This window comes from Ursus americanus, chromosome 7 (assembly GCF_024610735.1).
Source record: "Ursus americanus isolate L20-20 chromosome 7, mUrsAme1.1.p, whole genome shotgun sequence".
NCBI lineage: Eukaryota > Metazoa > Chordata > Mammalia > Carnivora > Ursidae > Ursus > Ursus americanus.
In genome coordinates, this window is record NC_142133.1 from 57,577,228 (window position 1) to 57,593,493 (window position 16,266).

Here is a 16,266-nt window from a genome sequence, read left to right on the forward strand (position 1 = left end):
TCATGGACCCTTTCATGATTTTTGTATATGAGCTAATGAAGATACTGGAAATAGCCCGAAGGACTTCATACTTGGGTGTGCATTTGTCTTCATATTAACCCAATCATTGTTTTGAACCCACATCTGCCCCTGGGCTGATTCTCTTGGCTCTTGGTACCGACAGGAATAAATAAGCAACTGATTCCTTTTTAGTATTTTAGGCTTGGAGGCTGTGGCTGGCTGCCCTTTTGGTCTCATTTCAACAGGAAATCCCACATGGAGGGTTTAAAGGAGCAGAAGGAAAAAAATGGTGTGTGAAGCAAATATCTTTCTTTTATTTCGGATTTTTAATGTCGCTGATTTCAAGCATCTAAATTTAATGCCTATAAAGAAGCTTCAGTTGTGGAGAACACAGAACATTAACTGTATCTATGGCATTTTTTTTATGGTCCTTTATAAATAGGCTTTAACTTAAGCCCCCATCAAGTCTACAGATTTAGGTCCGGATATCTCAGCGCGCTTACAGCATTTGAATGTGAGCATTTCCATCTATGTCCCATCCTGCTAGTGGCTTCCCAATACCCATTCTTCCTTCTTTCCTGTACTCCAACCCCTTACTTTTAGCGTAGTCATGTGGATGCTTGAAATCAAGACAGTTCCCATTCTCCCCTAATGCTGGCTGGTGGTACTTAAGTAGAAGCGGTGTATTTGATTTCCTGACCTATCTTTAAAGGGATGGGTATTCATCCTTCTCCATCCCTTCCTACCAACTGGAACATGGATGTGATGGGTGGAGCTGGGGCACCCATTTTGGACATGAGCTGAGAGCCACATTGAGGAAAGCAGAATGACAAGGTAGAAGGAGTGTGGGTCCCTGACGATTGTGAAGCTTCCATAAAAGCCCAGACTATGTTTACAGGAGGGAGAAAGAAACTTCAGTCTTATTTAAGCAGTTGTTCTAGATTCCCTGTCATCCAATCTTAACTAATATACCATCCAAAAATGAAATTTATTTTTCCTCTATACTGATTAGGTGTGAAACCTTCTGGGCTTTGCTGTGAGATTTACCTTCTGATCCCAGAACATGCTGGAAGGAGGGCAGATTTGTATTAGCGAGAGTGAATTTTCTGGTATGGGGAATTGACATTTCAATGGCAAGAAAATACCTACTCCAGCTTCGCCATAGAGACACAGTGTTGTTTGGTCTTTGTACGTGCATTTTGAAATGTTCCAATATAATGGAACCATGTATTCTTCACCTAAAATCAGCCCTCCTATCTCAAATGATTTTTGGAATGAAGTAGGTGATAAATAATATCATTACGAATCAGTCTGAATGCACAGCAATTGAAGTAAGACCAAAAAACCCCCAAATCTTCCAAATTATCTGCAACAAGTACAACAGTCCTCTACGTGGGAGACACAAGCCTCATGCTAACCAGGAACTGCAGTTTTACTTACTGAACCTGGGCCTTTTGAGCTTCTTGGTCACGTCCTTATTGGAGTGTATTCTAGTCACCAGCAAAACTACATGGAGAAAATGAAGGAAAACCGAATCAGTGTCATTTTACCCAAACACTTTCTCTCTTTTGACCCTTATCGTTGCTTCCATCACATGTTGAAATATCCTCATCGGTGGAACTCATGTTCCCTTAAATGAAGATTGGGTAAATAAGCTGAATAGTCTGTGCACTTATCTTGGCCCCTGCTGAAGGAGCCTTCCAAAAATACCTCTTGGGCCCCTGTCCTCTGTTTCGCCGCTTTGCATTTCACCACACCAAGTGTGCCCTCTCTAGTCTCCAAAGGAGGACATGGGGGACTGGAGAAGGCCACTCATTTGCTTGGTGCCAGAAACAAATGATGGAGGTAGGGTGAGCACCAGGCCCTTCTTGGGCTCTTTCCTTTGTTCCACACTAAGTTTCCAAATGGCTAATTTCCATCTGGTCAGAGAACTCTGTGTGTGTGTGTGTGTGTGTGTGTGTGTGTGTGTGTGTGTGTGTGTGAGAGAGAGAGAGAGAGAGAGAGAGAGAGAGAGAGAGAGGGAGAGAGAGGGAGAGAAAAGGAAGGTAGAATGGAGGGGATGTGTAAAAAGTCCCTGGGGAGAGCTGTCTGGGAAAGGAAGACAAGAGGAGAGGGGGCTGGGGAGAAGAGGGGGACTGGGTCTGAGAGGTGACCTGAGTGTCCCCAGGTGGTCCTCTGTAGCAGCACCTGCTTCTGTGCCCCATCAAGGCCAAGTGCAGGTCACTGACCTTCCTCCTCAGGAAAAGGAGCAGAACAGCTTTTGGGTACTGCTCTCTTCAGGAAGTGTAACAACAGAGGAAGGAGGGGGAATTCTTTATCCTTTTTAGTTCAAAGTCGTGTTACCAGTTTGAGCCTTGTATTTTTAAAGAATAACATTGACTAGTTTTTTTCTTATTACCAGAATAGTACGTGCTCCTCACACACGAATATAAAAAGCACAAGGAACAGTACTGAAAACATAGATGAACACAAAAGATGGAATATTTTTGTTTTTTCTACACACACATATCCATGCAGGTGCTTTCAAGAGCACATTGGATCACGCTCACTGTTTACAGTGTTCTGTAACTTCTACTTAAGGACGTAGACAAACATTTTGTCTTGTCATTAAATGATCCTTAGATTAAATTGCTAATTCCTAAATTAAAATGTGACTTGTAAGTGCCTGAAAGGTGTTGCACTATACGGGTGTACTATATAATTTCGTCGACTTCTGATTTAGTATAGATAGCTTCATCTTTGCCCTGATCTTTTGTTATTTCCTTTAAATAAATTTCCAAACAGGATTTCTTGTCTGAAAGATATGCCTACTTAGTGTTTCGATGTGTATTGTGAACATTTCTCATAGCATTTTTTTATAAGCAACGTCTGAAAACGCTCACATCTCTATGCCAATGCTAATTCTCCCTGTAGATGGAAAAGCAATATTTTCCTTTCAAAAGGCTAGTCACTTCTCCATTTTTCTTCCTTCCTTACCAGGCATCCTTCTGCTTAACTTGCCTCTATTTTAGCCACTTTTTTGAGAAACTCCCTTTCTGGGTAGAGTTGGGACTCCAGAGGTAAACATGGCGCGAATAGGGTAATCAAAATAGGCATTCTAATTTGTGTGTGTGTGTGTGTGTGTGTGTGTGTGTGTGTGTGTTTAACCCAACACAGATGTTTAATTAAGGCATAAATGGACTTAGGAATTCTTGATTGGCAGCTACCTTTGAAGGAAAATGTCACCAGGGTTTGTTAAGAACATTTTTATTTATCAGTGATCATGTCGCTAGGCCGTCCCAATGATGCAGCCCTGAAGTATCCCCAGTTTTGACTAGTAGCATTAGCCGAGGCTGGACAGTTGACATACCATGTCCTTCGAGAACAGACACATAAAAGAGAACTGAGTAGGAACCACAAGTCTAGCCAAGTGGAATGAAGGCAGACATTTTTTAGGTGTTATTTACTTCTGGGGTTTGGGTGGGTAAAAGTGTCCTGGAGGTCTAATTTTTATAGTAGTCTCTGTGTCATTTAACCCTGAGCGAAGACACGTCTTCATTTTAGACACAAGAACAACAAATCCTAGAATATTTTAAAGGACAAATACTAAATAAATATGTAGCAGAGCATTAAGCAAGTTAATTAGAAGGAGTAATTGAAATAGTCATGAATTTGGGTATCAATTCTTCTGGAAAACCAAATAACTGTCCTTCTGGGCCTCTGGGCCTGTGGCAAGTGGTTTATAATTCCATATCATTAGGACTATAAATATTTCAGTAGGACCACCCCATCACTCGCATTTGCTCACCCACGACCCACCAGGCTGAAAACATGCATAGCTGGGTTCAGTTCTACCGCAGTGGTTAATACAGTCATTATTGTCAATAGTACACAGAGGCCCTCTCCTCAGCTTAGATGCTTGTTAATTAAAACTCCCCAGAAACCGCTCCTCAAGGGGAGGGCTGGTCAATAAGGCTGAAAATGTGCTTGTGCCCCGGAGTCTTCATTTCTCCTCTGTAAGGCTTCTCTTGCTACACTGGAAGTGGTGAATTGAGTGTTGAATTCGGGAAACGGAAAAAATCAGTCTTGTGTCGCTTTTCTTAGGAAGCCAGGCAAGAGCACGGGGATGGGATGGCTGACACTCACTTCAAAGTACAAAGTAGACCACAGGTCTGAAAGCCAGTCCCTTCTGCAGGAGCAGCTAGCTATCAGGCTACTTAGGCCATTAGTGTCTACAAGGCTTGAGGAAATTAAGTCTAGAGTCCAAAGTTCCAAGGCAATCACTGTTTACGAAATGTGCAGCAATACTTCGCAACTGTTAAAAATCCAGAGTTCTAGTTTTGAATAACATGGAATAAAGTTCTCACCCTTTGACAGTGGTGCTTGAAATTTCAAAACAAACTGAATGTTGAAATCACTTTTTCAAATAAAAAGTAATTCCCCCCACTTTTCACTCTCTTCCTCTCTAGAGTAGCCATCATTATAGTTAAGATGGCTGAGGCGTAATTGTTTTAAAATTCAATTTAAGTAAATTACCATCAGCCTAGAGATAGAGAAATGCAAATGAATGAGCTTATAACAATGTTCAATCTCATTCATGGTAAAAAAAAATGCAAGCTAAAGCCACACAACAGGATAGTTTCCCTATCATGTCAGTAAATAGTGAACACGAGATTATACTTAATCCTGGCACGGATTTGAGATTAGGGCATTTAGGTGAACTGCTGGTGAAGTCTAAGCTGGGGGAGTCCTTCTGGAAAGCTATTTGGTAATATATTTCAGTAGTCTTGAAAATAGTTATATTCTTTATCCTAGAAAATATACCCCTAGGAATGTACCCCAAGATATAATTAGAGAAATAGACAAAAATTTATGTAAAAAAATGTTCACTATAGCATTATTTATAATGGCAATCTGGAAATCATGAAATGTTGGAAATGTCCCAACAGTAGGGGTATCCTGAGCGTTTATTACAAATGATGGACTAAAGAATATTAGATGAACTGGCAAGCGCTCAGCTCTAACCTGAAGAATGATTCTGACAAAATTAGAATATATGCAAGAGAAATAAGTGCAACAAACACACCAAAATGTTAATAATGATGGCATTGTCACTTCTATTTTATATTTTGTCTATTTTTCCCATTTTACAGTATATTCCATATATAAATCCCATATTTCATAGAGAATATGTTTCTCCTACAACTAAATAAGACAAGATAAATTGTTTTTTAATTGGGTCATATTGAAATCCCATAGACTTATGATAATGAAAAGTGCATACCGAAATCATCAGTAGGGTTAATGGGCATTCGTATCCCAGTCTTCTGGCCAGTAATGAATTATATTAGAATTCACTTACTTTCAAGAAAGACATGAAGTGCCAGGACATCTAATCAATGATCGAATCAGAAAGTACCTACTGAAAACTTACTACATGTCCACAACTTTTATAGAAATGCCTCCGTGGAGCCCGTAGACTCCAGGGCTCTAGTGGTGCTGACAAGGACTTTCTCCTTGACCAAACTTTAATGGGGTCCCTCCAAGCCCTTTTCCCACCTGGCCTTTGACCTTGGGCTTCGGTGTTCCTCCCCGGTGGTCCTGCATCACCCGGTTTTAGCAAGGATCCTGTTTAGAGAGAATCCCTCACCCTTGATATCTGATCACCCTGGTCTGCCTTTAGCAAGAATCATGTCAGGTAGGTTTAGCAAGAATCCCCCACCCTTGATGTCTCCTGTCAGTAATTTCCATCCACCGACACCTGCAACCCGCTGCTCGGATATAAATCTCCGTGTTCCTTGTTTATTGCAGTAGTTTAAAGTTTTTACCACTTTAAACACTATCCAGCTCTGGTTCTCTTTAAGTGTCTACAATACCTTCCTGCAAACGGATTTACAAAGCCGATCATTTTAAAGCAGTTCAGATTTCCTCCATGCTTTAATTTGGTATTATGTACTCAATTAAACATCTAGCATCAAATAAATCAGGGCTTCATAACAAAGACAGGACAACTTATTCTCTACAATCACTTTAAATCATAAAATTATGCTTCAAATCACAGAATATTAAAGCTGGGAGGAGCTTTGTAGGTTATCCATTTATTTTATAAAAAAGACTCAAAGGTCAGGGTTCACACCTTGGCTAAAGCTGCAGTTCTTTGGGGGCAGAAGCTGGAACCAGACTGCAAGTTTGCTGGCTACTGCCCTCGCCTGTTTATTCCACTTGCTCCCCGTAAGCGCAGTTGCTGACTATACGTGGTGCTCCAAAAACAGTCGTAAAACTCTGCTGTATCATAAACTCAAGGATGTCTCAAACAAACATGCTAGCTCTGATATATATTAAACGCTTAATTGACATTAATTTAGAGGGTTTGGGGGGGAATCATTGGACAGTACTGTGTGATATTTGATTCATAATAAATATATATTTTGGTTTTTTGGCCGAGTTTCTGGGTCATAGCTCCCCAAACTCTTGAAATTTCGTGAACGGTAAGAGCAATGGGGACATCTTTTGTTATAATATTTGGTTTCTTGTGCTCCCTTCCTGAAATCAGAGCCCTAAAGGTGAAATGGATGTTTTGTTATTCATAACAAGCCCCTTTCAATCACAATTGAGTGAGGTAACTTTGGGTATCCCCTAAAGAGGAGGGAGCTGGTTGCCAGGGGAACCAACCTCAAATGGGAGGCTTTGGTCCCACTGTCTGATTTCTGGGCAGGGGAAAGGGGCTGGAGATTGAATCAATCACCAACGGGCCAGTGAGTTAATCAATCATGCCCATGTACTGAAGCTTCCATAAAAACCCAAAAGGATAGGGTTCAGAGAGCTTCCATGTTGGTGAATCAGAATGCTTCTACGTGGTACTCTGCTGGATCCCAAACTCCAGGGGGATAGAATCTCCTTAGTTTGGGACCTTGTCCTATATATCTCTTCATCTGGCTGTTGGTTCGTATTCTTGAATATTCTTTGTAATAAGCTGGCAATCTAGTGAGTCGTAAGTTAACTGGTTTCCTGAGTTCTGTGAGCCACTCCAGCAAAGTCATCAAACCCAAAGAGGGGATCATGGGAACCTCTGATTTATAGCCCGTCAGTCAGAAGCACAGTGACAACCTGGACTTTCAGTTGGCATCTGAAGTGGGGGAGGGGGGAGCGGTGGGTGGCAGTCTGGTGGGACTGAGCCCTTAGCCAGTGGAATTTGATGCTATTTCCAGATAGACAGGGTCAGAATTGAGTTGAATTGTAGGTCACCCAGCTGGTGTTGGGGAATCGCTTGGTGTGGAGAAAAAACCCACACATTGGAATTAGGTGCAGAGTTGGACTCTGATACCTTACAAATCTAGCATCCCTAAGAATAATTTATTTCACAGTAATTCTTGAGTACCTATGAGATGTGCTCAGCACTGAAAATGCAGCAATGGGCAGGACACAGCTCTGGGGACCCAGCCTAGTGGCAAGGTGAATGCCATGCAGCTACGATGAGAATCAATACAGGGCACCACGGAAGTCCTTGGGAAGATGGCCTGATCAAATGGGGGGCGGAGCGAAGCTTCCTGAGGACCAGTAGGGCTTGTGGGGATGTGGGGTGAGAGGAAGAGCATTCCAGGCAAGGGACCCAGCACGGGTGAAGGCCTGAGGGGAGAAATGATGTGAGCCCTAGGGGATTAAGAAAGTCAGTACTTTTCGGGTCCTTGGGAGCCAGAGCAGGCTCCGTGGGAAGCAAAGAAAGCAGAAGACAGCAAGGGTCATATCAGGAAGGCCTCCCCAGAGAGCAAGGCACTTTTAGAAATGTGGGTCCCATCCCAAAGACAAAGGGGAAACACAGAGGAGTTTAAATGAAGAGTGGGGATCAGACGTGGTCTTTAGAGAGATTAATAGGGGTGTGGTGGAGAAGGGGTTAGAGGGGTCAGGATTTGGGGCAGGGAGGCTCTCCCAGTACTAAGGAGAGTGACAGGGAAATGGCCCTGGGGAGGAGGTAAGCAGATGAGTAAGAGAGATGCTGGGGAGGCTGACATGTGAGGACACAGAGAGGGGACTATGTGGCAAGAGTCTCCTTTGCCTGCTTTGATTCCTTGCCTTCTGAATGAGCAGCCCCGAGGGGAGAGAGTTCTGCAGAAGGGACAAGGAAGGACAGAAGTCTCCCTTCTGTGATACGGGGGACACGCAGAGTGTGAAATGGCCTCAGGGTTTGTTTGCTTTGTGTGTTTTAAGGAGCTAAAGCCTTCCTGTTCCTGACTCCCCACCTGCCCTATATAAGAAACCCTGCTAACCAGTGGGGGAGTGTGGGAGGGGGTAACCTCTTAAAGGGCAAGGTGGGAATAAAGGAGCCTGAGCTTCCAAGGTGACTGCTCTTTACCAGGTTGGGGGGCAGTGTGGACCAGAATCCATATGGTCTCTCCGACTCCCAGTCTTGTCTCCTTCCACCATGGGAGAGCCCTCTTGCCTTCCCAGTGTCACTTCTTTCTCTTCCGTTCCCCAACTCTGCTGTGTGGACCCCCTCTGCACAGACCTGGAACATTCTGACTCTATATGGGTTGAATTTTGTCCCTTCTAAATTCATATATTGAAGTCCCAGCCCCCCAAACCGAATGTGACCTCATTTTGAACTAGGGTGGTTGCAGACATAATTAGTTAAGTTCTGATGAGGTCGTACTGAGTAGGTTGGGCCCCTAATCCAATATGACTAGTGTTTTAAGATGGGGACATTTGGACACACACAGATACCCAACCCCACCGGGGAAGAACGCCATGTGACAATAAAGACAGAGATGCCAAGAGGTGCCAAAGATGGCTGGCCAACCTTCAGAAGCTGGGGGAGAGGCAGGGAGCAGAGTCTCTGTCACTGCCCTGGGAAGAAACCAACCCTGCTGATGCTTGGTTTTGGACTTCTAGCTTTCAGGGCTGTGAGAGGATGAAATTGTGCTGTGTCAAGCCCCCCAGTTTGTGGTATTTTGCTGTGGTAGTCCTAGCAAACAGATAGACCACCCGAAAGGTCTTCGCACCCTTCCCCGGCAGTAGTCCCGCAGTGATCCACAGGGTCACTCTACGCGACATGGCCAGAGCACAGCAGGGTCAAGATTCGGAGAGATTACCCTTGGGCTTCATGCTAAACCCATCAACAATTTCTCTCTTCCGGTCAAGCTGCTGCTCCCCGAGAGCCTACCCGAAATTGTGCTCTCTGCTGATCATGGATAAGGGTTTCATCTCTAAAAGCAAGAGTCACCCATGGTACAAATAAGGCCGTGTCAGTGATAAGACTTTTTTTTTTTTTTTTTTTGAGAAATAAGAAACAAGATTCCTAAATTCAGAATGTATCAAAATGCTCTATCTGAAATATTTGCTAGTTGCTGAAGAAGGTAAGACATGTATGTATATATGTGTGTTATATGCACACGCATGTGATACACAATGTTGCTTTAGACAAAAATATACACACACACACATCCTGAATTTCATCTTAACATCCTCACTTCAACTTTCCCGTAAAAAGACACACTGTAGTGTTTATATGCTCTGCCTTGGTTTAAACCTTCTGTTGGCAAGACTCTTTGGACCTTAGGAAAATGTTAAAAGCGTATCCAGATCCACATATAAAAGTACTTACCAAGGAACATTTCAATAACAGATGCCTTCATAGTGAGGACGACAATCCCCGTAAATATCAAAATGGCACCCTGGAGAGGAAGAAACAATAACACCGTCACATTTCAGCCAAGAGTTCTGAGCTGGACGCGTGGAGTGTGGGGAGGGGCCCCTTCAGGCTGCGGGGCTCCCGGGAGTGTCCGGATTCCAAGCCGCTGCTTTCTCTAAGGAGCCCGCAGAGATGGCAGTGGCCGGTCTCGCTGGTACCCAGAGTCCACCCTCAGGTGGAAATCCCATTCCAGCCACCAGCCCCCATTCTTCAGAGATGTGGTCTTTCCTTAGAACTGAAGAGGAAGTGACTCCATCATTTCGGGAATAGGTTCAACCAGTCTTCAAATTAGGACAAAAGCTACACTTATGGAATTGAGAGTATTTTTAGATTACAAATAAATGATGCACTCATCATTCATGCAATAAATATTTATTAAACTCCCGTTATATGGCTAGGGATTGGAAGGAGGTGATAAAAATTGAATGAAGAAATAGTTCTTGCTCTTAAAGATTTACAGTTTCCTAGAAGTGGGAAAACATATGTAGACACAAATAGCCTTAACATTAGAAAGTGTGCAGGCTCCATAAGGGAGTATAAGGGGAGTTTATAGACCAGGGGTTCTCAAACTTTGATGCATATTCGTATCATCTGGGAGTTTTAAAAGACCCTGATGCTCGGCTGCACCTCAGACCGGTTGAATCAGAATCCCTTAAGGTGGGATCTAGGCGTTAAGTTTTTAAAAGCTCCCTAGGTAATTCCAATGTCCTGACAAGTTTGAGGACCAGTTGTTTAGAGCGAGACTTCCTAAATCTTACATGCGTAGGAATCACCCGGGGATCTTGTTAAAATGCAGATTCTAACCCAGTAGGTCTGGGACAGTGCCAGAGATTCCCCAAGAAACCAGGGAATTTTAGAGAAAGGAAAGAGATGTCAGCCATGAGAAAAAGAGAAAATCTCCTAGAGGTGATAGCAATTGGGGCAATTTTGAAAGACAGTTTGGACACGCAGAAATAGCGAGAAGTGACCCCACGTGGGAGGAACAGCATTGACAGAGGCTCAGAGGTTGGTAAGCAGAGAGGATATGAAGACGCTGTTGATCTATATGGGGTTTCCTCCTTCGCTTGATGCTGTGAGGAAACCCTAAAAGGTTTGTTCATCCCACCATTACTCATTACAAAGAGCACATACTATGTAGTCTACGGTCTCGAATCTTCACAGTAAGCCAGCATGGTAGATTTTATGGCCCTTCAGGAAACTAAGGCTTAGAAAAGTTTCACGTCACACCCATGGTGACCAGGCAGTCAGTAGGACCAGATTGGGGGTGGGAGTGGTGGGAAGGATCTGCCCTGGGCACAGACAATAAGTAAGAACCTTGTCTGTAGAGAATTTAAAGCTTAAGGTTGGTCTGCTTTTTATTATCTTTATAAGCTAGCAACTCTAAGCTATGTCAATGATAAAGCACCCCTACGCTCTGGGGTGGATGGCTCCTGTTGCATCCTCTCTGCCCAGTGCCACTGCTGTGTGGCCTAAATCTGGCATCCACACCCTACAGGCCACTATGCCCAGTGATGTGCTGCTAAATTTGCTTTCTGGGGGGAAAAAGGCCCCAATTTATAGCATTTGTTGATTTCCGTGTGTAAATCTTCCCTGGCTTGTTTTGAAGCCACCAAAGTAGAAAATTGGAAACACAAGCTGGTACTAGCTAGGTCCAGTGCAAGCTTATATCCAATATTTAGATTCAGGACTATGCAGATTTTATTAACAAAAAGCAATTATCAAATTATGGTCAAGGTAGTAATACAAGTACCTGATGCAATTAACTTAAATAAAACTGTTTACTATATGAAAGATTTTATTACAAACAATTAAATTAGGCAGCAAGAGTAACCTCAAACAGAATTGATGATTTTGTTAATTTCCAGCAACAACTGCATGTGTTAAATTTCCTAATAAAGGTAGTTGACTACTGGTTACATAATAGGCAGATAACGGTCTTTAGTTTCAAAATAGAAATAAAACCACGCGTACAATCTATTTGCAATTTGATGCTTAAGTAGCTGGGTTATGTTTTAGAAACAGGGTGATAACAAGTGAAATTTTCTTTGTCTTTTACTATCTTGGGAAGCTCCGGAACAACTTACCTGTTTTCAGGCCTAAGCAGTACCTTTCTTATGGGATAAATGCAGGACACGGAGCTGCCCCACTGCACCCCCTAAGCCATCCCCACCAATCGCTGTTACTGTTCAGCTTTGCAGATTTCAAGTCACCTTGATTTCTCCTCCTCTTTCCCCACATCTTCTCTCTCAGTCAAGCCTGTTGGCTCTAACTCATACTCTATCCAGAATCTGGCCCTATCTTTTCATCTTTCCCATTGCCATCTGCTCCCGCCCATGCCTCCTGTCACCTGGATTATTGCAATCAGCCTCCTAACAAGGCATCTCCTTCTCCCTCTGACTCCACGATCCACACAGCAGCTAGCACGACCCGGTTCAAAGTACATCAGTTCACAGCGTTCCTCGGATCCAAACTCCAAACTGGCTTTCCACCTTACTCAGAATCAAAGCCAAAGTCTTGACATGTGGCTTACGACCCTATATGGCCCCCTGACCTCATTTCTCCCTCACTTATTAAGGTCTGGGCACACTGGCCTCCTGGCTGTTTCTAGAACAGAACTTACTGTTTCTCTACCTGGATGCCCTTCCCACAGATGAGAACATGATTTACTCCCTCATTTCTTTCAAGTCTTTGCTTCAGTGTTACCTTCTCTTGAGACGTCCCCTTACCACCCAGCTTAAATTTATAATCTGTCTCCCATCCACCACCAACCCTATTTTTTCTACTATTTTTTTCATGTTATTATCGCCACTGACATACTTTATAGTTTACTTAATTTACTTGTTTATTGCTTGTGTTCTCCACTAGAATGCAAGCTCCATGGGGGCAGGGATTTGTACTTGAGTTTTTATGTGCTCAGTAAACACACATCGAATCAATGAGTGAGTAGCAAAGGCTCTAGGAAATAAAAAGGAGAAACAAAACAAAGACAATCTTATGAACACACTGAAAACTAGTGAATTGTATACTTTTAACTTATGGCATGTGATTTATCTCTCAATAAGCATTATCGATAGTCAACAAACAGGGAAGTTGGATTGCAGGGAGAAATGCTCACAGATCTGTCTTACAACTTTAGGAGACATGAGGGATCTGATCTTTCCATGCTGGGATGGGTGGATAAAAACAAACAGGATTCCAGGAAACACTCTAATCCTGGAGGAATTATCACCCAAATGCTGACTCGCTCCTAAAGGAACCTGACCAGAATCACTCTGGTCTCTTGGAATCGGAATGTTTTCAGACCTCTTTCTCACCACTTCAATTTCTCTCCTTGCTTAGCCCAGTTACTCATATACTTCAAACATAAAGGTGCCTTTTGAAATGTGTGTAAAAAAATGCAAACCTTCTCTTGGCCATTGCAGAGGTTGGGGAAGAGGATGGCCACCACCGCTGTTAAGCAGTTGCTGCAGACTATCCTGAGCCACCAAGCACTGGGGTTTGAACAGAAACAAAACAATTGGAGTTTCCAAAAGCATATGTTACTGATTTGTGAATTTATGGCTTGTGCCATGAGCTGTAATATAGAGTCCTGAGTATGAAGTTCTGATGAGGCAAATGAAACTTTGGTAGACTAGAGAAGTAGAGTAGCCAGCCAATTTAATTTGATCTCTTGTTGTCCGGAGTTAGAAAAGAGCAAGTTGGTAATAAATAATAACACCACCTTATATTTATATGGCTGTTCAGGTTTTTTTCTCCCATTTTTTTATTGGGATAAAATACACAAATGTAAAATGTACTATTTAAACCATTTTTTAAGAGTACAGTTCAGCAGGATTAAATACAATGTGCCATCATCATCCATTTCCAGAACTCCTTTTGTCTTGTAAAACTGAAATTCCACACACATTAAACAAAAACTCCCCATCACCACCGCCCCCCCCACCCCCATCTTCCAAGCCCCTGGGAACCACCAGGCTGTATTCTGCCTCTAGGATTTTGACTCTTCAAAGTATTTCATTTAAGTGGAGTCATACAGTACTTGGCTTTTTGTGACTGGCCCATGTCAAATAGTATAATGTTTCCAGGGCTTGTCCATGTAGCATATGTCAGCATTTTTTTCTTTTTAAAGCTGAATGATATTGCATTGTGTGTATAAACCATAGTTTACTTATCTGTTCTTCTGCTGATGAACTCTTGGTTTGTGTCTACATTTTAGTTATTGTGAAAAATGCCACTAAGAACATGGATGTACAAATCTCTCTTTGTTGCTTTCAATTCTTTTGTGATTATTATACCTCAAAAGGAAATCACTGGATCATATGGTAGTTTTATTTTTAGTTTTTTGAAGAAACACCATACTATTTTCAGAATGGCTGCGCCATTTTGCATTCCCACTAATAACGCCTAAGTCTTCCAGCGTCGGCAGAGTTTCACCAACACCTCCTATTTTCTGTCTTTTTTGATAGTTGTCATTCTAACGGGTGTGGAGTGGCATCTCATTGGAGTTTTAATTTGCATTTCCCTCATAATTCGTGATGTAGGGCATCTCTTTGAGTGCTTGTTGGCCACTTGTCAATCTTTGGCAAAATGTCTATTCCAGTCCCTTGCCTAGTTTTGAATCAGGTTGTCTTCTTATTGCTGGATTTTAGGAGTCACCTTTACTTTCTGAATATTAATGTCTTATCACATATGTTTTGCAAATATTTTCTCCCATTTTCTGTACTTTTTTTAAAAAATGATTTTATTTATTTATTTGAGAGAGAGAGAGCATGAGGGAGAGAGCAGAGGGAGAGGGAGAAACAGGTTCCCTGCTGAGTAGGGAGCCCGGTGTGGGGCTCAATCCCAGGACCCAGGGGTCATGATCTGAACCCAAGGCAGTCACTTAACTGACTGAGCCACCAGGTGCTCTGTACTTTGTTTACAGGGTCTTGGATGCACAAAATTTTTAAAATTTTCATGAAGACTAGTTCATCTATTTTTCTTTTGTTGTCTATGCCTTTGGATGTCATATCCAAGAAATCATTGCCAAATCCAATGTCATGCAGCTTTTGTCCTCTGTTTTCTTCCACGAGTTTTATAGTTTTAGGTCTTATATTTAGATCTTTGATCCATTTGAGTTAATATATGGTGTCAGGTAAGGGTCCAACTTTGTTCTTTTGCATGTGGATATTCTCTTCTCCCAATACCATTTGTTGAAGAGACAATCTTTTCCCTATTTAATGGTCTTGGCACCCTTGTCAATCATTTGACCCGTATATAAGGGTAAATTTCTGGCTCCCTATCTATTCCATTGGTATATATGTCTGTCTCCATGCTACTCCCACCCTATTTTGATCACTACATCTTTGTAGTAAGTTTTCTAGATCAGGAATTGTGCATCCTCCAGCTCACCTCTTCTTTTTCAAGACTGTTTTGGCTAATTGGTGTCCCTTGAGTTTCCATGTGAATATTTGGATGGATTTTTCAATATCTGCAAAAAACATCATTGGGATTCTGATGGGTACTGTATTGAATCTGTAGATTGCTTTTGGTAGTATCGAGACCTTAATAATACTAAGTTTTCCAATCCACGAATATAGAACACATTTCTATTTATTTATGCCTTCGTTTCTTTCAGCAATGTTCTGTAGTTTTCATTGTACATGTCTTTAACCTCCTTGGTTAAATTAAGTCCTAAGTATTTTATTTTTTTTGATGCTATAGTAAATGGAATTGTTTTCTTAATTTCCTTTTTAGATTGTTTGTTGTTCACATATAAAGATACAACTGATTTTTATATGTTGACTTTGTATCCTACTACTTGACTGAATTCATTTATTTATTCTAACAATTTTTTTTTCCATTATAACAACTTTGTTGTGGAATCTTTAGGATTTTCTATGTATTAGACCATATCATCTGCAAACAGAGATAATTTTACTTCTTCCTTCCATTTTGGATGTCTTTTATTTATCTCTCTTGCCTAATTCCTCTGGCTAGAACTTCCAGTGCTATGTTGAATAGAAGTGGAAAAAACAGGTGGGCATTGCCTTGTTCCTGACCTTAGAGGAGAAGTGTTCAGTCTTTCACCTTTGAGCATGAGGTTTGCTGTGAGATTTCATATATGGTTTTTATTTTATTTTATTTTATTTTATTTTATTTTATTTTATTTTTTTAAAAGATTTTTATTTATTTATTTGACAGAGATAGAGACAGCCAGCGAGAGAGGGAACACAAGCAGGGGGAGTGGGAGAGGAAGAAGCAGGCTCATAGCGGAGGAGCCTGATGTGGGGCTCGATCCCAGAACGCCGGGATCACGCCCTGAGCTGAAGGCAGACACTTAACCGCTGTGCCACCCAGGCGCCCCTCATATATGGTTTTTATTATGTTCAGGTAGTTTCCTTCTATTCCTAGTTTGTTGAGTGTTTTTTATCATGAAAGTGTGTTACATTTTACCAAACGTTTTTTCTGTATCAGTTGAGATGATCATGTGTTTGTTTTCCCCCCTTTATTCTATTAACATGGTGTATTACATTAATCAATTTTTGTGTATGTTCAAACATTCTTGCACTCCAGGAATAAATCCCACTTGGTCATGTTGTAGAATTATTTTAATATGCTGC

At 41.9% G+C, this 16,266-nt stretch overlaps 1 protein-coding gene across 2 annotated transcripts in view; it reads right to left on the reverse strand.

Annotated features, from left to right (window-relative positions):
* Window positions 1-16,266, reverse strand: part of VIT (vitrin) — a 98,277-nt gene that overhangs the window by 67,310 nt on the left and 14,701 nt on the right. For both annotated transcript variants that reach the window (XM_087863734.1, XM_045809083.2), the window contains exons 2-3: window positions 9,578-9,647; window positions 1,441-1,506 (exon numbers count right to left, since the gene is read on the reverse strand). In XM_087863734.1, coding sequence (XP_087719860.1) covers window positions 1,441-1,506; window positions 9,578-9,608 — 97 coding nt within the window. In that variant the 5' untranslated portion in view covers window positions 9,609-9,647. The remainder of the gene's footprint in view (window positions 1-1,440; window positions 1,507-9,577; window positions 9,648-16,266) is intronic.